General features: G+C 39.6%; 1 protein-coding gene across 1 annotated transcript; it reads right to left on the bottom strand.

Moving 5' to 3' along the window:
* Positions 1-1,510: 1,510 nt before the first annotated feature.
* LOC143567861 (cadmium/zinc-transporting ATPase HMA3-like) lies at positions 1,511-13,133 on the bottom strand. The gene is made up of 7 exons (XM_077054156.1): positions 12,798-13,133; positions 12,233-12,586; positions 12,026-12,163; positions 11,029-11,466; positions 4,408-4,632; positions 3,422-3,624; positions 1,511-2,744 (listed from the first exon to the last, which is right to left on the bottom strand). The coding sequence occupies exons 1-7, from the start codon at positions 13,105-13,107 to the stop codon at positions 1,602-1,604; spliced, it is 2,811 nt and encodes a 936-aa protein (XP_076910271.1). The 5' UTR covers positions 13,108-13,133; the 3' UTR covers positions 1,511-1,601.
* Between the last annotated feature and the right edge of the window lie 10,383 nt (positions 13,134-23,516).

Raw genomic sequence — 23,516 nt, forward strand, 5'->3', positions numbered from 1 at the left:
AAAATCAAAGTTTAATTTCTGACAATAACACGCCCCGAATGTTTGTTCCATTTGGAAAGGTACATGAACCTTTTCCTTACGGGTATAGAATCACCATCGGGAATGGTCACAGGCAATTCTCGTGATGTTTCGATGTGATGTTTCGATGTCGCCATGAAATAGATCAAAATTATGGGTCATATGATGGGTGCAACCCGAGTCTAACAACCCATTTGTCACCTTCATCCAATCTACCCGTCATGTTTGCCATAGGTTGAGAGATTTCAGAATTAGGCGAATTCTTCATACTGAATATGTTAATAAACTGTTTGTACTGTTCACTACTCAAACCTGGTATAGCTGCGCTTGGCTCGCTCCAAGCCTGTTCATCAATAGTAGGGTACGTTTCGACACAAGCAACAGAACCATATAAATCCTTGTCTCTCGTGTTCGTTTATATGCAATTTAAATGTGTATGTATTTTGCATAATCGAGATCCTAACAACACACTCTCTCTAGTCTCAACTCTATAAATGAAACACCAAACTGCATAAATTTGATTGACTAAAACATTGCATGGAAAAGGCAGAACCAATAAATGCATCAATCTGGTTTTGATTTTAGTGATAAAATGATCTAAGGTTCTCCATTCGTGGGACTCGAACCCACGACCACGTGGTTAAAAGCCGCGCGCTTACTTACAGAAAGATTTCTTTGCGTATGGAAATATAAAACTTAAATTGTTTTAGAATAAGCTAGGTGAGATTCAGTCCATAACAAACTTTAGGAGGTTGCTGGATGGGTATGGCTAAACCGGCTGTATTCTGTGTGTGTGTCAGTTAAACACCCGAATATGGATTTTCACCTGTTTTTAGCCCATCTCTACAGTCTACCACATGTACTATTTGTGAAATATTTTCTATATTAAACTTGAATAGTAAGTGCTTTAATGACATTTATTCGTGTCATATTGTCATAAATAGCGAACATTAAAAACTCGCCGCGGGTTGGTACCGGGTAGAAAGTGTAACAATTATTGGGTAAAGACGATAATGAGCTTTTGTAGCGCTAAATTCATATCATATGTTGTTTGATTAACTAGGAATACCAAAATACACCGTACTTACTAAAGAATATAGGACTTCTGGGTTTCTTGCTGTCACGATTCGATGACATTTGTAGTGCGTCAAACTGTTTTACATTCTCATTTGATCTTATTCGAGGACATAATGTTATTTACTGTTAAAAGAAAATGAATGGAATCTTACCATCATTTTGAAAACCTAGAAAAACAAATTTATAAAAAGTTGTTTAGTCGGTTCTAGTTTAGTAACCAAACATAAACCATCTTTTTGAAATACTAAACTAGAACCGACATGACCTATGTGGTAATATGGTTCGCTTCGATTCTATTTCAGCTGTATCTGCACACCCCCACGTGTCATAAAGCATGCGCATACTCGTATAAATCTCAACTTAACACTTTAATATCATACCAAATTACACCAGGGTACATCTTACCAATAAAACTCCTAAACTGGCAACAATACCTCTATTACACCCATTATTAACATGCATCATGTATATGATATCCATAATCCCCCTTAAGATAATGTGAATATTCACTGAATCACAATTTCTGATAAATAACCCTTCCTGTTAAATCCACCTCTCAAAGACTGCGCCCCACAACATCTGTAACTTATAAAACTTTTGCAACATGCACTTACATGCCTCTTCTTCAAGCCATGATGATGGGGATGGTGGTGATGGTTATGGTTATGATGATGATGATGATGGTTTTCATGTTTCGTCGTGTCCTCGATCAAGTGACAATGCGGCTTGTTATCGTTGATTGTTTCGTTAACCGAATTCCCCGAACAATGTGACTCCACATCTTTAGTCACATTACAACATTTGGTTTCTTGACATTTGGTCTCTTGTTTTGGTTTACAAGCGGTTTGACACGCATGTTGTGGTTGTACCACATGCTTCACCTCTTGTATCTCCTCCACGTCATCGTCAGCACAACAACCGTGTTTTTGTTTTCCTTCGCTGACATCATGAGTGACGTCAGCGCAACACTCGTCTTTCGTATCTTGTGTGCAGTGATTATCATGACAACAGTCGTCGTTATCATCCGGTTCGGATACATGATTATCATGATCATCGTGATGCGTGCAGCAACTGTCGGTTTCTTCGTTTACTTGTACCAAATGCTTCAACTCTTGTGCATTATCTTCGAGACCATGACCGCAACACCCACCGTGCTTTTGAACCTTCGTACCCGACACGCATTGAGCATGATTATGAGAACCCGAATGCGTTTTCACGGTTCTCAAAGTTACGCCTCGTAACAAAAGCATGCTGTTGAAAATCACTAACAAACATGTCCCGACATCCGCGAGAACTGCGGCCCACACGAGTGGGTGGCCCGCGATAGCTAATGCGATTATGGCAGCTTTCGTGATGATTGCAATAAATATGTTTTCGAATATTTTTCTGCGGGCTTTTCTCACTAGTTTCACGGCTACCGGGATTTTTCTGATATCGTTTGACATTAAGATTACATGTCCGGTTTCGTTTGCTAGTGCGGATCCAGAAACTCCCATTGAGATCCCAATGTCGGCTGTGGCTAAAGCGGGTGCATCGTTTAGCCCGTCACCGACCATCGCGGTTTTCGATTCTTTTTGAATTTCTTTTATTATTTTTGCCTTGTCTTGTGGTAAAAGGCCTGCATGAATCATATCTAATGCCCCTCCTAACTGCAAAATAAACATGCGAATTAAACAGGTCAGGTCGGGCACGGTGGTTAACGGGTCGAAATATCTAAGGGTTAGTAAAATTACAGTTTAGGTCACTTTGAACCCGGTTTCCTTTTAGCTACTTTTTTATTTACCCGTTCAGACATAAACGGGCCAAAACGCGTTGGTTCATGTTCGTTGATCAGCAACCGCTTGTTGGTACATTTCCAGAAAAATGTTACATAAATACTTAAGTGATTACAAAAGTTATATTTATATTACAATAATAATCTAGTTCTTTTAATAAGTTCATTTATGAATAAACGGGTTGAAATTTTTGTCGAATAACTAACTGACTTTCCTTAGCTCCCGGTAGAGATACTATTTGCCTCAAATAAACCCATTTATAAATAAACAGGTTGAATTTTTATTTATTTTTGTCTATTAACCAACTTTCTTTATCTCTGACGGGTTAAAAGATCTAACCCGTTCGAGATAACATTTAAGTTAAATAAACCCATGTCTATATAAACGGGTTGAAAATTTGTCGAACTAACTGACTTTCCTTATTTCTAACAGGTTAAATTTTATAAATTAACCTGTTAGAGATAATATTTAACTCAAATAAGCCCGTTTAATAATAAACGGGTTGAAATTGCACATCTAATATTGGAAACAAGAATTTTCTATCTATTCACCTGATTTTGTGCATAATCGGCTGCAGCTTCACAATCGCCCGTAAGCATGGCTGTTCGGATCCCCATAGATTTAAGTTCTTCGAGTGCTTCTTTTACTCCAATTCTACATGAATCAGAGAGACTAAATGCCCCAGCAGGTGTGGGCCCCACAAATATGTAACCAGTCGATTTCCCTTTGTTATTTTCACCCCGGTTCATTGGAACTAATAATAGTTCAGTAAACAAGTTAGAAAACATGATGGGAGTAAAAATATGTAATGAGCCGAGCCTAACCCAAGCTCACCTAAGCTCAAGCACGGCTCGTTTAACATGAAGAGCTCATGCTCAACTCGTTTCTAGCTCTATTTTTAAAGCTTGAGCTCGGCTCGAGAGTAGATTTTCAAGCTCGACTGCTCAATCACAGCTCGGTCCTGTCTCGTTTATTATTTACTAAATATTTTATTTTGTGTTCATGTATAATTGTCTTTAGCATAAACACAAATATATAATTGTGTTCATGTATAATTGTCTTTAACATTATATATATATAATTTATTATCTTTAGCATAAAAAATATACAATATAATAGTTATTATGTATACACGTATTTAAAATATTGAATAAAAATTATATATATAACAGGCTCTTTAGGCTCATGAGTCTAGTCGAGCTCAATATGTGAAGCTCAAATTCGATCTAGTTCATGCTTTTGGCAAGCGAATCCTGAGTAATCCATGAGTGGCTCAGCTCGTTTACACCCATGTGAAATGACATCTAAAAATGGTGTTGTGAAATACTTGTAACTATTTTCTATATATATATAGTACGTTAAATAACGTTAAATAAAAATAATATAAATACGAGGCTCGTTTAGAACTGTGAGTCTAGTTAAACTCGACATGTAAAGCCCAGGATCGAGCTCGTTTTGATAAATGTGCCTGTTAAAGCTCGGCTTGATTCGAGTGGTTGAAATGAGATCTAAAATGATGTTGTGAATAATATTTTACCTTGTGAACATCCTGCTCTAATGGCAATCTTTTGGTTTCCAATATAAATATCTTTCCCGTCTATCTTTCCATAAATTCCTTCCCCAGGAAAATCTTTGAACTCCTCCACGTTGTCGGGTTGCGGTTCGACTGAGTTAGCGCGTGCATAGTCTACAAGTGCTGCAGCCATTGGATGACTAGATTTGCTCTCTAGGCTTGAAACCCTGCAAATAACCCATAAACGAAATTAGGTGTCGGTTTGATACGATCCGTTCGGTTATGTTTATGTTTTTCTTTGTTTTGTTATTTACGTATGCATGATAGAGGACCATTATGGCTTTGTTGGTTATTTGTGGGGTGTCTTTTGTAACTTGAATGTTTGGTTTGGATTTAATTCGGTTTGTTGCTAGTTTCTAATCATTCAGAAATTAAGCTTCCTCGTTTATCTCCTTGTTAGTTTCTTCAACCATATCAAGGGTATCAGAGCCTCTCGATACCTCATCGGAGCTCTGCCGCCGCCGCCATGACAAACACACGTAACAACGAAATCGATAACACCCTTAAGTCTCACGATAAAGCCATCAGTGATATCCAAGCTGCGTTGTCGGCCTTGATGAAACAGCAGGAACAATCATCCAAGCAGCAGGAAGAGATCCTGAAGGCTGTGCGGGACAAGTCGCAATCGTCCGGCAGTTCTTTTGGGTCCTCCGGTCCCGATGCCGATTCCAGGGGTTCCAAACCCTTTCGTATCGGAAAGATCGACTTCCCCAAGTTCTCGGGAGAGGATGTAGAGGGTTGGGTTTACCGTTGCGAGCACTTCTTCGCAATGGACGATACACCCGACGAATCCAAGCTGCGGTGCGCTGCGGTTCACTTGGAGGGAGATGCCCTACAGTGGCACCGGGCCTATATGAAGACCAGAAACGCTACGGTTGCTGAGGTTCCCTGGTCGGAGTACGTTCGTTCCATTTCTGCTCGTTTCTCTGATGCTATGTTCGAAGACCCATTGGAGGAAATGGCCTCGCTACAACAAACGGGTACGTTACAGGAACTGAACACCGCTTTCGATTCGTTGTTGAACAAGTCATTAAGCGAAACCCAAGTCGTTAGTTTGTATATCAAGACCCTCAAGCCGGACATCCGGGGCCGGTAAAAATGTTCAGACCACGTACACTGCATGAAGCGTATGGATTGGCCAAGACACAAGACCTTAATAATGAAACCCTTGAGGAGAAGTTTGCAGGTGGGAAATGGAACGGGGGTAATGCTAAGCCGAACAACACAAAGATTACTCCGCCTACCAATGCAGCTAAACTACCAATTTTACCCACACCCACCCGAACCACTACTGCCACGGCTAAGCCAGGTAACAACCAACGTCGTTTAAGTAGTAAAGAACTGGAACAAAAAAGGGCGAAAGGGGAATGTTTTTGGTGTACGGATAGTTCGTACCGGGTCACAAATGTGCACGGCCGAGGGGCCAAGTTTATGTCATCGAGGTTGACGATGAAGAAGAGGTAGAAACTGAGGTCATCAAAGACGATGAAAAAGAACACCAAATCTCGATCCATGCACTAACTGGAATGTCGTCTTACTCGACTATGAGGGTTCAAGGTTCAATGGGAAATCGTCAGCTGCATATTCTCATCGATTCCGGGTCCACTCACAATTTCATTGACAGTCGGGTTGCCAAGAAACCGCAGTGCGAGGTACGAGACATCACTCCTATTAACGTGGGAGTGGCAGACGGGAAGGAGCTCGAGTGTAAACAGTTTTGCCCCGAGTTTCAATGGGCCATGCAGGGTTATTGGTTCAAAACAGAAGTGTTACTCCTAACGTTGGAAAATTATGATATGATCTTAGGGGTCCAATGGCTCCTGCCGTCACAAGATATCTTGTGGAACTTTCAAAAAATGACCATGTGTTTCGAGTTAGAGGGCAAACAATACGAATTGAAGGGTCTGCAAAATAACAAGGTGGTTGTGTGTTCGCTGGAAAAAATGGATGGGATGTTGAACAAACATGTGAAGGAAGGTAGCTTGCAACTTTTTAGCTTGCAGTTAGCTAATAGGGGAGCCGAGACCTCGTACCAGTCCAAGGTCCTTTGTGACCCTAATGTACCTGCCGAGAGCCTACCGTGGAAACAACTTATACATGAATTCGCTGAAGTGTTCCAAATACCGAAGGGCCTGCCCCCGCCTCGACCGTTTGATCATCGGATCGTACTCCAAGCGGGAACGTCACCAATAAGCCAGCGTCCTTACAGGTACCCACCGGTGGGACGTCATCGAAAAACGACCCAAGAACTGTTGGATGCGGGGGTTATCCAGAATAGCCAAAGCTCTTTCGCAGCCCCAGTGGTATTGGTCAAAAAAAAGATGGCCAATGGCGTATGTGCATGGACTATCGCCGTCTCAATGAGGTAACTGTTAAAGATAAGTTTCCTATTCCATTGATCGAAGAATTATTAGATGAGTTGGGGGGTGCTACACTGTTTTCGAAGCTAGACTTACGTTCCGGGTATCATCAGGTGCGCATGGCACCCGAAGACGTGCACAAAACCGCGTTCCGTACCCACGAAGGGCACTACGAATTCCTAGTTATGCCGTTCGGTCTCACGAACGCCCCAGCGACGTTCCAAGCACTTATGAATCACGTGTTTCGTTCCATGTTACGGAAAGGAGTCTTGGTGTTTTTCGATGACATATTGGTCTACAGTCGGAATGAACAACAACACGTGCAACATTTGAAACAAGTTTTATCCATCATGAGGGAAAATAAGTTATTCGCAAAGGAGTCCAAGTGTGTGTTCGGGGGCCGAGCGGTAGAGTATTTGGGCCATATAATATCATGTGAAGGTGTGAAAACGGACCCGATGAAGATTGAGGCAGTCCAACAGTGGCCCGTACCGAAAACACTTAAGCAACTAAGAGGTTTTTTTTGGGCTAGCGGGGTATTACCGACACTTTATACGATCCTTCGGTATGATTGCAAAACATCTCACGAACTTACTCAAGAAGGACGCCTTTAAATGGAGTAGTGATGCCCAAGACGCATTCGAACGCCTTAAATCGGCCCTGTCATCGGCCCCGGTTTTGACTCTACCGGACCCTAAGAAACAATTCGTAATAGAGACAGATGCATCGGCGGGGGGTATTGGGGCGGTTCTCATGCAAGAAAATCACCCGGTTTCGTTTTTAAGTCGAGCCCTATCACCCAAACAAGATGCTTTGTCGGTCTACGAAAAGGAGCTGTTAGCAATCATGGTGGCTGTAAAACAATGGCACTATTACCTCATTACCGGGCCTTTCATTATCCGTACCAACCAACGGAGCCTAAAGCATCTTTTGACTCAAAAAGTCACTACACCGCTGCAACATAAATGGTTAGCAAGGTCAATGGGTTATGATTTTTGCATCGAGTATAAACAAGGTCGGGAGAACGTCGCGGCTGATGCCCTATCTCGAGTTCAAGGCGGTACTCTTTTCGAGATGGCCATCTCCCAACTTGAACCATTATTGCTACAAAGAATATTGGAAAGTCAAAGGGGAGATATTGAAGTGCAAAGTATTGTGCAGAAGCTTAAAAATGGGGAACATGTGCCACGGTTTAAATGGAACGGGAAGTGGTTAACAAAAGAGGACCGGATGGTGATTGGGGCTGACACGAAATTAAGGGAGGAGGTGTACGGCTGTGTCACGAGACGGCCATGGGAGGTCACTCGGGGGTGCGAGCTACAACCCAACGGGTCAAGGGTATGTTCTTTTGGAAGGGGATATCGAAGGTGATTCGCCGGTTGTTACGTGCATGTGATGTGTGCATGAGAGCCAAACACGAAAATGTTGCCTACCCGGGTTTGTTACAGCCGCTACCGATTCCTGACACGATCTTTACGGATATTTCTATGGATTTCATAGGTGGATTACCGAAGGTTAAAGGGAAAGATACAATATTCGTGGTGGTTGACCGACTCACGAAATACAGCCATTTCATGACATTAGGGCATCCGTTCTCGGCTAAAGAAGTGGCTCAAGTATTTCTTGATAACGTATTTAAACTCCACGGGTGTCCTAAGTCAATCGTATCAGACCGTGATCCGATATTTTTGAGTGCTTTTTGGACAGAATTTTTGAACCTACAAGGGATAGAAGCAAACTTGTCCACCGCATACCATCCACAATCGGACGGGCAGACGGAGGTAGTTAATCGTTGCTTGGAGGGTTATTTGAGATGCATGGTAATGGAGAGGCCACACACTTGGGTTAAATGGGTGTCCCTAGCTGAATGGTGGTACAACACCACGTTCCATTCGTCGTTGGAAAAAACTCCTTTTGAGGCTTTGTATGGGTATCGTCCTCCCTTACACATACCATATATTCCTCGTGACACGAATGATAGGGATGTAGACGAGATGATGCAAGATCGAGAGACCGCGATAAGGTTGGTGAAACAGTCCTTACTTTAAGCTCAAAACCGTATGAGGCAGCAAGCGGATAAACATAGATCGGAACGGGTTTTTGAACCAGGGGCATGGGTGTACTTAAAGTTGCAGCCATACATGCAGAATTCATTAAGAGTCAACAAGCATTCAAAGCTCACTCCCAAGTATTTCGGGCCCTTTATGTTTACAGAGAAGGTGGGGAATGTCGCGTATCGTGTAGACTTACCTGAAGAGGCACAAATTCACCCGGTTTTCCATGTATCATTGTTGAAAGAAGCGGCTGGACCACCAACTAAAATTGTGCCGCTCCCTACCGAAGCTCGGTTTTCCCTTCAACCTCAGGCGGTGCTGGAGTGGAAGTTGGTAAAGCGAAGGAATCGGGCAGAGATGAAGGTTCTCGTTCAGTGGAAAGGGCAAGGAAAGCAAGAGGCTACGTGGGAATTCTTGGATGAGTTAACGCTACGGTTTCCAGATTTTTCAGAACTCACTTCTTGAGGTCAAAAAGTGCTAAGGGGGAAGTCTTGATACGATCCGTTCGGTTATGTTTATGTTTTTCTTTGTTTTGTTATTTACGTATGCATGATAGAGGACCAGTATGGCTTTGTTGGTTATTTGTGGGGTGTCTTTTGTAACTTGAATGTTTGGTTTGGATTTAATTCGGTTTGTGGCTAGTTTCCGATCATTTAGAAATTAAGCTTCCTCATTTATCTCCTTGTTAGTTTCTTCAACCATATCACGGTTTTGACCCGTTTACTTACAAAATGGGTCAATACCTTGATTTGGTGATGAAAGTGGATTTAAAAGAAACATGTAAAACAGTTTGAAAGTGGCATGAAGTAGACTGTTAATGCATAAATCCTTATAAATTATTTATAAAACAAGACATTATTATTGAAAGACAGAATTACAAATTTTGTCCTTTAAAAAAAGCCAAATTACGGTTCGTGTCCTTTTTTTAGTTTCCTTGCAGGCGATGTCCTTTAAACATTTTTTTCCTACACGTTATGTCCTTTACGCTAACTGGGTTAGAAAAACTCAGTTAAATACCCTCACATGAGGCGCATATGAGGGCATTTTTGTCTTTTCGTCTGTACTGCAAATTTATAACTTACAAAATCCCAAAACCTACCACCAACCCCAAAACCTGCAAATCCATTATCATCCCAAATTCAAATCAAACCAAAACCCAACCATCTCCCCATTCCTCAATCCAAATTCAAATCAAACCAAAACCTGGCCGTACACCTCGGCCAAACTATCGAACTCGTCGGCGTTATATTCTCCGGCGAGATTTGGTTCAAACTCGTAGGAATCGTAACGGCCGATCTGGGTTTCAACGGGATCCACATTACACTCCCCATCCGCCGTCCTCATCGTCTTCCCCGGGATTGAAGGTTGAAATTACACTCCGGGATCCACATTACACTCCGGCGGCGCCGCCTTTATGCCGGTACACGTAACCCTAATCGGGACCTTCTTACTCTTGAACGCCAAGACCGTCCCATCGCGACGTCCACGCCGTTGGAATCGAACGATACGGTGACCGGATCGTAGGAGAACGGGTCTTCTTGTTAGGGTTTCGAGCGGTGATAGTGAAATTGAATTTGGTGTTGAGTTTTTTGGATGGAGATAAGCTAAATTGTGACACGTGGAGTGACAATACGTGGTTGAGGACGGTAGACGTGGTTGAGGACGTTGCGGCGGCGATGAGTAGTAGGATAATGACGGTGAAGGTGATCCAGAGACAGCATGAGCAGCAGATGGAACGATTGCGGCGGGGTTGAGGACGGTAGACGGGACGAGAGTGGTTGTAGAGTTGGGCTTTGGTGGCCGGAATGATGGTGGTTACTGGAGGTTGAACGGTGATGTGAAGGTGGGTGTTGATGGTGGGTTTGGTGGTGGTGGATGGCTTCTGGAAGAAAGATAGTCTTATATAAAATTTTTGCAGGTGTAGACGAAAAGACCAATATGCCCTCACATGCGTCTCATGTGAGGGTATTTAACTGAGTTTTTCTAACCCAGTTAGCGTAAAGGACATAACGTGTAGGAAAAATATGTTTAAAGGACACCGCCTGCAAGGAAACTAAAAAAAGGATACGAACCGTAATGTGGCTAGTGACTTGGCATTTTCATTATCCTACATGGCTTTTACCTTTTTTTTTCCTAACTGAACCCTAATTATTTTTAAAAACCGTAAATACTTGTTAACTCATCCTCTTCAACAACATCAGCCGCAGGAGCAAACCCACGAATCAAATCCCAACTCGAACCCAAATCATCCACCTGCGGACGAGCTAGCACCGGAGGCGGCCGTACTCCCTTAATCCCACTCTTCCCCTCATCCAAAACCCTGCTGACGTCAATCAAAGACTCAATAATATTCTCCGGCGTAGCAGACTCCTCATCCAAAACCCTAATTTTCTCCGGCGTAACAGATTTACGGGCTTCCCACTCGGCCACCGGAATTGCAAAGTCTTCAGGCCCTGAGAGACCTAACGACCGGCAAATAGACTCCACCTCGCCGTCGGCGCCTTCAATCCGGTGACTCATTTGATCGGGGAACGAATGGGTTCGGTGAGCTGATAGTGACGACGAAGAGAATGACGATGACGTGGAGGTTGATTGATTAACAAATTCTCCTTGGGATTTTGACGATTGTGTTCTTCAAATTAGGGTTCAGTTAGGAAATGAATGGGGTTGATTGATTAAGCATCGTGGGTTCAGTATTCATCAAGTATTTACGATTTTTAAAAATAAGAGAAAGGCTGAGGATTCCACGTATGTAGATAATGAAAAATGCCAAGTCAATAGCCACATCAGCGAAAACTTAACCCCGTTAATTATTTTTAACGGGGGATCATAAAACAAAAAACCTTGAAAAGGTGGGACTGCCAGCGGGGAAATACCGGAGGTGGGATTATTATTGGCCAATTCATTAAAGGTGGGATTATTTAAATCCAATAATCCTAAAAATATATATTAGATATACTAAAGAAAAATTATATAAAAATAGGCTCATTTAGGCTTGCGAGCAGCTAGAGCCTAAGTTCTTTATTAAAAAAACTCATTTTAGGTTGCAGCTCGTATAAGCTCGGCTCGATTCGAGCATTTAGCGAACTGATTTCAAGTAATATTTAATTTTACATTAAAATGTTATATATATGTTATATATATATATATAAAGAAATTAAACCTTACCGGGGGTGTAATAGTTGGCGATTTTGTCAACATATCGCTGAGTTTTTGATTTACTATTTTGAGCTTCTTCAACGAGTTTTGCCATCTTTGCCACCACACAAGCATCAGCTAGAGCAGAAGTTTTCACACTAATATAACCTGAAAAAAAAAACATTGTGTCAAACTTTGACTTATTATGTCAAATGACAATTGAAGATTAAAATGTACCATTTAAGTTGACCGTGCCGGCCCAAACAATGGAATCCACTTGTTTGGACACGGGAAACGATTCACCGGTTAACGCCTTCTCGTCAACTTCGCAGTTTCCTTCAACGACTACCCCGTCAATGGGGATCATGGTCCCAGCTTTCACCGCAAGTCGGGTGTTGACCATAACATCCTTAGTGTTGACTTCTTCGCCAGTGTCAGCGAGCACAGCCTTTTGAGGGGCTATGCTCATTAACGATGACATCACCGCGGTTGCCTTGTGGCTGGCCCGCGTCTCAAGCCATTCTGAGATGGTCAGCAGAAACACAATCGTCCCCGCTTCCCAGTAGTCCTTAAGAATTATGGACCCAGCAACTGCAAAACATTTTTAGACTTCTTTAAAACAGACCATGTTGACCAGAACTAGTTTCGACCCGTCACATGATCCGACCTGACGTTAGGGTTGACGTCTTTGACACGGAAAAAAAATATGGGTCTTGTTTGACTTTAGTATAAACATTAACAATTTTTGAATTGTTATATCAATATTATAACTGTTATCATTTATTATAGTCAGATTGTGTACCTGCTATGATCATGAGAACATTGATGTCGATTCGAAGGTTACGTAGTGAAGCAACAGCTTTCAAAATCAGCGGTACAATCCCGACAGCGACAGCTCCAAGAGCCACCCATTTAAATGGCGAATAAACATATTGCAAAAATGACAGCAAAAGCAAGACGCCACACAGTATGGCATAAGGGCTCGGCCACTTGTTTCGGTAGCTTTGATCGCCTTTCATCCTCACATTTGCTTCTAATCTCGCCTGGTTTAGCGCCTTAACTGATTGTTTAAAAAATAAAATTAAAATTAATAATACTAGTATTTGATGCATATATGAATTAAGAAAAACATGTCACTAAAAGTTGTATCTAAATTGAAGAAAAAAAAACTTAAAAAGTAAACAAGCATAAATAACTAAGCCTGTCAGTTGTCACCACTAATTTAAGATTCAGTTAGGAACAAAATTAACACATTTGTTTTTCATATTTATGAGGGCATTTTCGTCTTTTCACAGCTAATTAACGAGAATAAGCTAGAGTGTTGATACCAAACTTTAGGCCCCCGCCCATTTGATTGTCAGTCCCACATTTGTGTTTATCAACTCACGAATAAATATATAAATATATACACACACATACTATTTTTGGGGATTAATTGATTTTATATGAGTTTAAACGGTTTGAATTCGTAGGTTAGAAGCCAAACACGACACTGAGATTCATGAATCTGAACACAACATGGTATTCACGGGTTGACACGAACACGGCATTTTTAACTCGATTTTAAATAAATCATCTTAGTACTCTAAAACTACAACCTTATAGCAAAAAAAAAACAAAAATAAAACGCATGCTAAACAATTACTGTGTAAATTGTGAAAGTTAATATCAATTTCTCTTATAGTGTTAAAATTGTTGGCAATTTTGAATGATCTTCCTTGAAGTGCAAGGCAAGGCACAAGTTATATATATGGATCCTAATACTTCCTAATACATGTTGGTTTAGGCTGTTAGGTTTATTTACCTGTTGTTTAGGAATCCTAGTTAGACTCAAACGTGTTTAGGTTTGGTCCATATAAACTGTGTAGGGTTTCATTATTGTAATTGAGTTTTGAGTGAGTTTCTCAATAAAGATGTTTGGGTGTTTAGCCAAATACGTGTTCCATTCATCAATAGCTGGTACCAGGGGCGAAGCTATGTAGGGACCAGGGGTGGCCCCGGCCACTGCCGTTTTCACCGTTAGCATGGTAAATTTTGCGATTTTTCTCGAAAACTTTTATAGGTATTAAGCGCGGTCACCCTGATGTATTTTTCCAAAATACTACCGGTCACTACTGATTTTTTTTAAATATAATACCCCATCGTTTGGTTATTTTTATCTAAAACCTCGCAATATTTACAAACAAAAGTTACAAAATAGTAGTCGAATAGTAAAAGATTTGGTTTTATAAATATTATAGGCCTTTGCAATTCTTCTTCTAGGTATTCACCCTTAGGGATGAGATCGGTACCGTACCGGTGCCGGTACTGATACCAAATATTCGGTTCGATACCGGTATTGAAGGTAAAATTTGAGATATATACCGGTACCAAAACTCAAAACTTTGGTATCTATTCGGCACCGACGGTACGAAATCTGTACCGATTTCGGTACCGGTACCCGGTATCAATACCGAATCTGCTTATCACTACTCACCTTTCCTCTCGCATAATCATGAATATTTTAGGTCTTTGTTGGTTAAAAAATTATTTATTTTTTTATTGTAAGAACAATTGTTTGAATAAATGAAGAAAATTAGATATATGAATGTCATATTGTTTGATCCGACCCGAATCACCGACACGAACCGAATCGTCGACCCGAAAATTTTTAAGTCCGTGACTTCGGTCACCCCCGTGACTAAACCCAAGCTTCGCCACTGCTGGTACCAATTCTCTTTAAAAACTTTGGCATAAAGTAGCCAATTGTTTTAAGTTATAACATAAAAAACAATGAAAAAGAACTAAAAATAGAAAAAGTTAAACGGGCCAACTTATGAACTCATCAGTTCTTTCCAAACCGAACCCGTTTAAACTAGACCTATTGCTTTGAGTTTCGTTTTGTGTTTTTGTTCATCATGAGTTTCGTTTGGTGTTTTTGTTCATCATGAATTCGTGTAGAAAAATAAATTTAAATTAAAAAAAAAAACACATTTTCTTTGATAGTGAAACTGGTTGATCCTCTGTATCAAGTAACCAAGGTTGAAAAGTTATATTTGTCATCTTAGAATGTGTAAACGTCAATAATAAAATAATTATCAATTTGTTTTTTAGTAATCGTCGCCGTACAATTGTATTACAGTTTTAGTAAACACACAAAATCAGGTTAATTTTATATACACAAAAATAAGGTCAACTAAACATGACATGTAATGAAAGGTGCACAATTAAATAATTAATTACTACTTAACTCAGATTATCGTGTTCGGTTCAGCCGGTTTTGATGCTAATTTTAGGCCAAATTAGTATTCACAATTTAGAAAAAAAAAAGACAAACCGAACCGGCCTTGGTTGGGTCGGCCAAACCCGTGGCTTTTCACGGTTCATTTTAGATAGTTTTAGACAAAAAAAAAATCAAAAGTATTATTTGGTAAAGATAGAGAGCGTATATAGACCATGTCCTGAATCGAGGGGTGTAGGAAAGAGTAAAGATAGGGAGCGTATATTGCGTTTGGCTTCTTGGAATGTAGGAACATTAAATGGTAAGTTGTTAGAATTGGTAGATGTGCTTAAAAGACGTAGGGTTCAGATAGCATGCCTCCAGGAGACTAAGTGGAAAGGACATAGAGGGGCTGAGTGTAATGGGTATAAGTTGTGGTACTCGGGGTCTGATGGAGCTAGGAATAGAGTGGGGTTTCTAGTGGCTAAGGAAATACACACTAGTGTGGTGGAGGTGATAAGACATAATGACAGGATTATGGTGTTGAAATTAGTACTAGGAGAGGAAGTAGTGGCAGTAGTCTCCGCCTACGCGCCTCATGTAGGCCTAGGGGATCAGGAAAAGAGAGAATTTTGGGATTGCCTAGACGCAGTGGTAGGGGGCATACCTAGGGGGGAGAGGATTTGCATAGGAGGTGATTTTAATGGACACATTGGTAAGGCTAACGATGGTTTTCAAGCCGTACATGGGGGTTTCGGTTTTGGTGATAGGAATGAGACTGGAACAGATCTTCTAGAGTTTGCGGTGGCACATGACCTAGGTATTATAAATTCTTTTTTTAGGAAACGAGATTCTCATTTAATCACTTTTAGCAGTGGCGGACGCGACACGCAAATTGACTACCTTTTGATGAGGCGAGGAGACCGACGTTGGTGGAAGGACTACAAAGTCATACCTGGGGAGGCAGTTGTGACTCAACATCAACTACTAGTGACTGATATAGCCTTCAAAAATAAGCTGACTGTTCGAGAGAAGAAAGGTACACCGAGAATTCGATGGGGAAATTTGAAGGATGAAAATCTCCTACTGTTTAAGGATAAACTCATACTGCATACGCGGGCTCGACTAAATGGGGACTCAACTCATATATGGGAAGCTATGGAGACAAAGATCATCCAAGTAGCAAAGGAGACTCTCGGGGTCACAACAGGAAAGTCAAGTGGGCATAAGGAGTCTTGGTGGTGGAATGACGCAGTGCAAGACAAGATAAGGGACAAACAAGGATGTTTTAGGGAGCTAATGAGGTGCACGAATGAGGAGGAGCGAGTGGAATTAAGGGACAACTACAAAACGGCCAAGATAGAGGCAAAGAAGGCAGTGGCGGAAGCAAAGAAGGCGGCCTTTAAACGGATGTATGAAAGTCTAGAAACAAAAGAGGGGGAACATGCTATGTTTAAGATTGCCAAAGCCAGGGAGCGTAGAAGGCAAGATCTAGGACCGGTGAAGTTCATAAAGGATACAGATGGGCATGTACTGGTCAAGGAGCAGGACATCAAGCCAAGATGGCAAACCTACTTCCACAATCTTTTTAACAATTGGAGAGCTTACCAAGAAGAACATGACAACACAAACTTTCAACGACAACAATCGAATAACTGCTACTGCCGACGGATCACACGAGAAGAGGTGAAGGACGCACTTAGGAGGATGGGAAGGTCTAAGGCGGTTGGCCCAGACAACATACCCATCGAGGTGTGGAAGTGTCTGGGGGAGGAAGGAGTCATGTGGTTAACTACTCTGTTCAATAGTATTCTCAAATCAGGTAAGATGCCAGACCAGTGGAGGAGCAGCGTTGTAGTTCCTATCTATAAGAACAAATGAGACGCCCAATGTTGTGGTAACTACCGAGGAATCAAACTACTAAGTCATACTATGAAGCTATGGGAAAGAGTGATTGAAGACCGTTAAAAACAAACAGGTCTTTAATTGGGACCGCCACCCGCCAAGTGCAAAGTTGGACCCGTTATTTGTCAACACATGATAGTTGGGAGTATTTAAAACCAATTTTCCTAATATTATTATTATTATTATTATTATTATTATTCTGTTTTATAAATACTTAGGATGCGAGCATGATCAAAAAAATATTTATTAATAAATATGTGATTTTAGACTATGAGTTGTTGGTGGAGTAGTAAATGAGAGATTTGATGTTTGAGGTGATATAAGTATGATTTCTACTCACAACATTTAGTTTAGCGGTACCAGGGTGATGATGGGAAAATAGGAGTGTAGGTGATGTTCGCTCGTTGGATTCTTGAACATGACGAGATTTATTTCATCGCAATGTCGTGTCTTCGGGCGAGTGTTCACGTGCGCTGGTCTTTGGTGAGGGTTTTCCATGGATCGAACTGCGAGTATATCCCAATATGATGAATTTAGCCAGTACACTGTTTGAAGGATTAGTTGATCGTTCAAAAATTATATGTGATTTTAAATTTTTAATAGGAGGATTGGATTGATATGTTTAAACTGTTTAATTAAATGTATCTACCATCTATTAGTACTGTTTAAATAGATCTACTGTTTAAATAGATCGACTGGTTTATGAACCAGGTTGGCTCAGTTTGAATCGTTAACGAATCAAGTTAGCTCACCTCAACTCAAATTTTATTTTTGATTTTATTGTATGTATATATAATTGTTTGAGTGGTGAATGTTGTTTAGCTAGTTTACTCGTTACCTTGTAAAAGTTATAGGTTTATATATTTTAAAATATGCCATAATTTTGGCGAATGTCAAGCCTATAGATATTCAAACAATTTATGACTCCAAACGTTTTGAAAAGAGATTCAAAAAAGCTCACTCAAAATCAAATCATATACAATGTGAGATGGATTAGAACATCCGTAGCGGCACGTTATGCCTCGCGTTTTATGGTATAACGCCGGGGGTACACCGCCCCCCAGCGTTTTGGCTTTTTCTTTTTGAACGTTTTGATGATAACGCAGAAATCGACAAAAAATCAAAAAAATTAGCCGTTGCATCATGCCGTTGGGGCTTAAAAAAATTATATTAATTAAATTTATACTATAAAACCAAACCAAACTCATATTTTTTTAACACATTCCTCTATTCCTTTCACTTCTATATATTTTTTAGTCAAATATTTCTACTAAAATGTTTCCGAACAACAACCAAAATATTATCGGTTTCGGTCAATATGCCCGTCAAGGCAACCAAAATCCACAACCGAACCAATCTACCGCCCCGACGCCAACCATACCCGTCTCGCATATGATTGACCCGCAAATGGTCGCGTACATTGCATTTTTACAAAACTCTATGCCAAATACGGTGCCCGGTTTCCAAAACCCAACGACAAACATTTTTACCGTATCGGGTTCCCAACGCGTCCCGGAGACCGAACCCGAGGTCGAGTTCGTGCCGGAGACACAACCCCTCCCGGAGACCGTAGGCGGTTCGAGCCAACGCGGGCGTCCGAAAAAACACGCAAAGAAGCCCGCCGGCGAACCTCTGGCTAAAAAGACGGTGTTACCGTGGATTATCGACGAGTGCGTACTATGTGCTCGTGCTTGGTGCGCTATATCAGAAGATGCCAAGTGTGGAATGTTTTTAAAGTACATATATATTTTTTTAAATTTCTTAAAACAATCATTGAACATGTAATGTTTTTAATTTTTTTAGCGAACTATCAAAAAACGGGGGTATTTTGGCACAAAATTAAAGAGTCGTTCCACGACCTTGGCGGGGACTCGCGTAGAGAAAAAGATTAGCCATGTAAAATTTCTAATGCACTAATATGTAAAAGTCTAAGGTTATTTTGCTAATACTATAATATTGAGGATGAATAATGTAATTTGTAGTAAACAAAAGGTGAAAAGGAAAAAAATTAATTTCTTTCCGGTATCTTTCATAAATCGATATATCTCAATATATCTCATATAGGGTTAGTTTGCTTTAAACACGGCCGCCTCCTTCATCTCCCATCTCCTTCATCTTCTTCATCTCTTCATCTTCTTCGTTACTTACCTTATGTGATTTGGGACGAGACGACGAAGTTTGTGTGTTTGGTGATTTGGAGCGGCGATGGTGGGTTATGGAGCGGCGGTGGTGGGTCATGAAGTGATTATAGGGTTTAGTTTGTTAGGAGCGGCTGTGTTTGGTGATTATTTTCACATATTCAGAACTGATTAAACAAAAAAAAGGAAATTAACAAACCTGCCGGTCCAATCGTCGGGTCACCGGGTCCGGCCCAACCGGCGCCCGCGAGACCCGGCCGGTTCATTAGAAAACGGGTTGTATACTACGACCCGAACCGGTTTTACTCCCTGGTTCCGGTCAGGCCGGTCCGACCGGCCAGGCCGAGTTTCAAAACATTGGTTATGACTACTCATGGTCTTAATTTGGCTTGGTTTGTTTACAAACCAATCCAAACACGAGCTAAAACTGTCTCAGCATGTGAACGGCCTAACCTTTGCCCGTTTGTGATTCGTTTAATTATCTTTTTAAACACATTTATAAATCGATTATTACCTATCAACTTATTTGATACCTTTAATAAACAGATTAAATAAGTCTTGTTTGAGTTATACTTTTTTAAATATATAGGGGTTAACGTTGATGTTTTTGTTAAAGAAAATATTGGTTATATTTGGGTTTTTTTTTTTTTGGAACGCAAATTTCATTAAAAACGAAAACAGCAAACCTCTATCTCCAAGATGGAGAAAGAAGCATACAACTCAACAGCCCAACCTATCACTTAAAACTCAAAACTACACCACTTTGACCATTCTATAGTACCTTTTTTGAATCTATGTCTATACCATAAAAAACCCAAAGTCTTCACCTCCATAATGATCTCCACCACATTTAAATCTTTACCTCCAAAAATCTTTTCATTCCGCGCTTTCCACACTCTCCAACTCGTAATGGACTATAATACCATGGATAAGAGATTTTTTCACCTTGGAACCCTCAACATAGTTATATAGCTGAGCTAAATCTTTCACATCAAAAGCATATATATACGGTATCCTACACCACTTAGAAATACCTAGCCAAACCCCGGTAGTAAAAACACACTCCGTCAGTAAATGATCTGTTGTCTCGTCCCTATCTTCGCAGTAAACACACAAACTATCCTCCACATAAATATTCCTTCTTCTTAACGCCATTTTCGTAGGGATTCGATCAATCACCGCCCTCCACATAAATACATTACATTTGCTCGGAATCCATTTGCACCATGTGTACCTCGACCCGCTTTTATCCTCTACCTTACCCAAGATCCACCTCTTTGCCGAAGCCACCGAAAAGCTTGTTTCATCCTCCAAGTTCCACTTCCATTTATCCTCTTCGTTAGACCTCCGAATTCCACCCAACAAATTAAGACATTCTGTAAGACATTCTGTGAGTTCTTGGTGTTCCACCCAACAAATTAAGACACCTCTGTGAGTTCTTGGTTATATTTGGGTTGAACAACATACCTGACACGATTTATATTCTAAATCCTAGATAACTATTGTCTTATTGTAGTATTACGTAAGATAGTAACACAAGCAAAGTTCTCGGTCATTATATTTGTTATTTGAAGTCATTTAATAGCATTATTATGTAAGATATCACATATAATTGTCGGCTATATATAGGCCAAGAGGTAATTAAGTAATTTACAATTTCCTATTCCAAAATTTAATGCTCTACAAATATGTAACGAATATTTAGAACTTGTTAGACGTATCTGATTTCAGAATCGAAAAAGCAAGGTAATGCACGTAGAAGTTACTTGTCAAATTCGATTACATTAGCATAAAGTGAGTTTTTAATATGAATTATGTTTATTAATACCAATTATTTTTAGAAAATATTGGTTACGTACTAGTGAGATTGCGAAACTAGGGGTGTCAACCATTCGTTAGCTATTCACGATCGACTTGTTAGAAGTTGAACCGAGTTGAGAAGTGAGCTCAAGTTCGAGTATGAGCCTAACGATAAGTTTGCCTAATAAATGAGTACGAGTTTAAACATCATTCCTCGAGTTTGAGTAGACTTGAGAGCCTGCCATTTATAATTTGTTCCTATATTGTATCGTCGCTGCCATACCAGTTATCTGCTTCTTTCAAAACTACTCATGTGTCCGTCCACCTGCTAACAACATGGTAAGCTCAGTCTTCTTTATTTTCTTTTAAGTGTTTGCTTTCTCAGAGAAAATGACGGAGAATTTCAAAAATATCGAATGTTTTTCTAATCACATTCGTGTTAATTCGTTTCGTTTGTTTGTTCCTTGTTTTTTTTTCAATTAGGTTGGATGATTTGGAAGTTCTTCGAGTATTAAAGGAAATTACAAATTTTTGTATTGTTTGAAAAAAAGCATAACATAAGGTAATTTTGCTTCCAAATGTTGTGTATGTGGTTTAAATTTATTTATAATTAATTTATTGTATGTAGTCAATTCACACTTATGCTGTATTAGAGATCTCTGATGGGGCAATTTTAATTTAAATAAAATTGTTAGTTGATTTGTTTGGAAACAAATTAAATTGTTTTTTTTAACTTCACCATAGGAGAAATTAACTTTTCTAAAATTCTCTCCTCTACTCATATAAGAACTTATTACTGTAAATTATTTGTTTACATAAAACCGAAATTTGAATATGAATATTAATCTATATCATGGTGTTAATTTGGTGATGTTTCTAATCTTTTTAAAGTAGAAATTTAAGGATTGTGACTCGAAATAGTGTTTTGATGAGTTTGGGCTCAAATCTTATTTCCACTTTTAATGTGGAGATATGTTGTAATGAAAATTATGTAATTGAATTTTGATAGATAATTGAACTGATTGTTATAAGCTTCCAACTTTCAACATATTATGCATTGTGCAGGTTATAACAAGAACAAACCATGGTTAGAGTGTGAGGATCAGTGGGCTTTGTAGGTGCAACCTTTGTTAGAGGCCACTTTTATCCGGTGAGCTTTGTTATTGTTCGAAATTTACACCACACGTCATCATGCTATTCTGATAATATTATTTAATCAGATTTTCAATGTCACTTTTTTTTCTATTGCAGATTAGGGGTGCATACCCTTGCAGTGCTCTTTGTACAATGTGAATGTTTATTTCTAAAGAGTTTGAGTCTGGTGGCCCTAATGGGTATGTTTTTGTTTTATACTTTATCTTCAACTAATTTTGGATAGTTAAAAAAAATGATGAATGCACAATTTGGGATGATTTAACTCGTGCAAAAGTTTTTTTTTTTTAAGTTGAGCAAGGTATGGTGAGGTTCGATTATCTTGTCCATTTGTCATGTTTTTCAATATTTTGTGCCTATCTTTTTTAAATCTGACTATGTTCGATTACAAATTGCAAACAGATTTATGTGGTATTAATACGTTTTTAAAGGGTATATTTGGAAAAAAAAATAATTTTTTTTATTTAGTTTTGTAAAATTGTTTTAAAACAAGTCCAACTTGGTAATACATGCACTATACACAATTAAAAATTGGTGATCATTTAATATAAAGATATTTATCTATAGTTAAGACTTGAGAGTTAATTAACCCTAAAAGTAAACGGTTAAAGTGTAGTTTGTTGCAAGTATTAGCTATTGTTATGTGTGGGATGTGTTAGTTGATAATAATGAATAATAATTTTAATAATGTCATTTAATATTTGGTTTACTATAGTTTTGTCGAATTAGTTGAAAACAAATGATTCATGCTAGAGCTGACCCGAACAAGGGCTACATTAGATGTTGGATGCGGTGTAGCAAGTTTTGGTGCTTATTTGTTTTCACGAAACGTGCTCATGATATTGGGTCACTAAAATATGTACATAAGAGGAATAGATTATATAAATATTTACGATTATATTAGCGTAATAAGAATAGCTGACTGAATTCTTAATTTCATATTTGGTAAGGGTATGTTTTCTCTAATATGAGACAGATAGGCAATGGTCGAAATGTGCTCAGGTTGAGTAACATGTTCAGGCTGAGTAACTGGTTATAACAGTTCAAGTTGAGTAATGGATCAAAACGAGTTGCGTTCAAGTTGAAACGGTTTTATGGCTGATCTGCAAAAACTTTTTGTACATTTTATAAAGTTAATTATGATTTGAAAACAGTATCGTGTATTCATGTTGTCTTTGTTGGAGCATTAGAGGTGAGTTTTGGACTCATGGTATTGATGTTCATGTTGGCTTGATTTGCATGTCTTAATTATGTGTTACTTGATTTGGCCCTTTAATTCTTATCTTGATTTGTAGTGTAACTGATATACTGGAGCAATAAAGAGAGT

Source organism: Bidens hawaiensis, unplaced genomic scaffold (assembly GCF_021521415.1).
Source record: "Bidens hawaiensis isolate Kalapana, Puna unplaced genomic scaffold, B.hawaiensis_p1.1 tig00023659_1, whole genome shotgun sequence".
Taxonomy (NCBI): domain Eukaryota; kingdom Viridiplantae; phylum Streptophyta; class Magnoliopsida; order Asterales; family Asteraceae; genus Bidens; species Bidens hawaiensis.

Excerpts from the sequence above, each read along its gene's own strand:
- LOC143567861 (XM_077054156.1), bottom strand. The coding sequence starts at position 13,107 with ATGCATCAAATACTAGTATTATTAATTTTAATTTTATTTTTTAAACAA. Across the intron at positions 12,587-12,797 it reads TGTTCTCATGATCATAGCAG|TTGCTGGGTCCATAATTCTT; the intron begins GTACACAATCTG and ends AATGTTTTGCAG. Across the intron at positions 2,745-3,421 it reads CCGATTATGCACAAAATCAG|TTAGGAGGGGCATTAGATAT; the intron begins GTGAATAGATAG and ends TTTATTTTGCAG.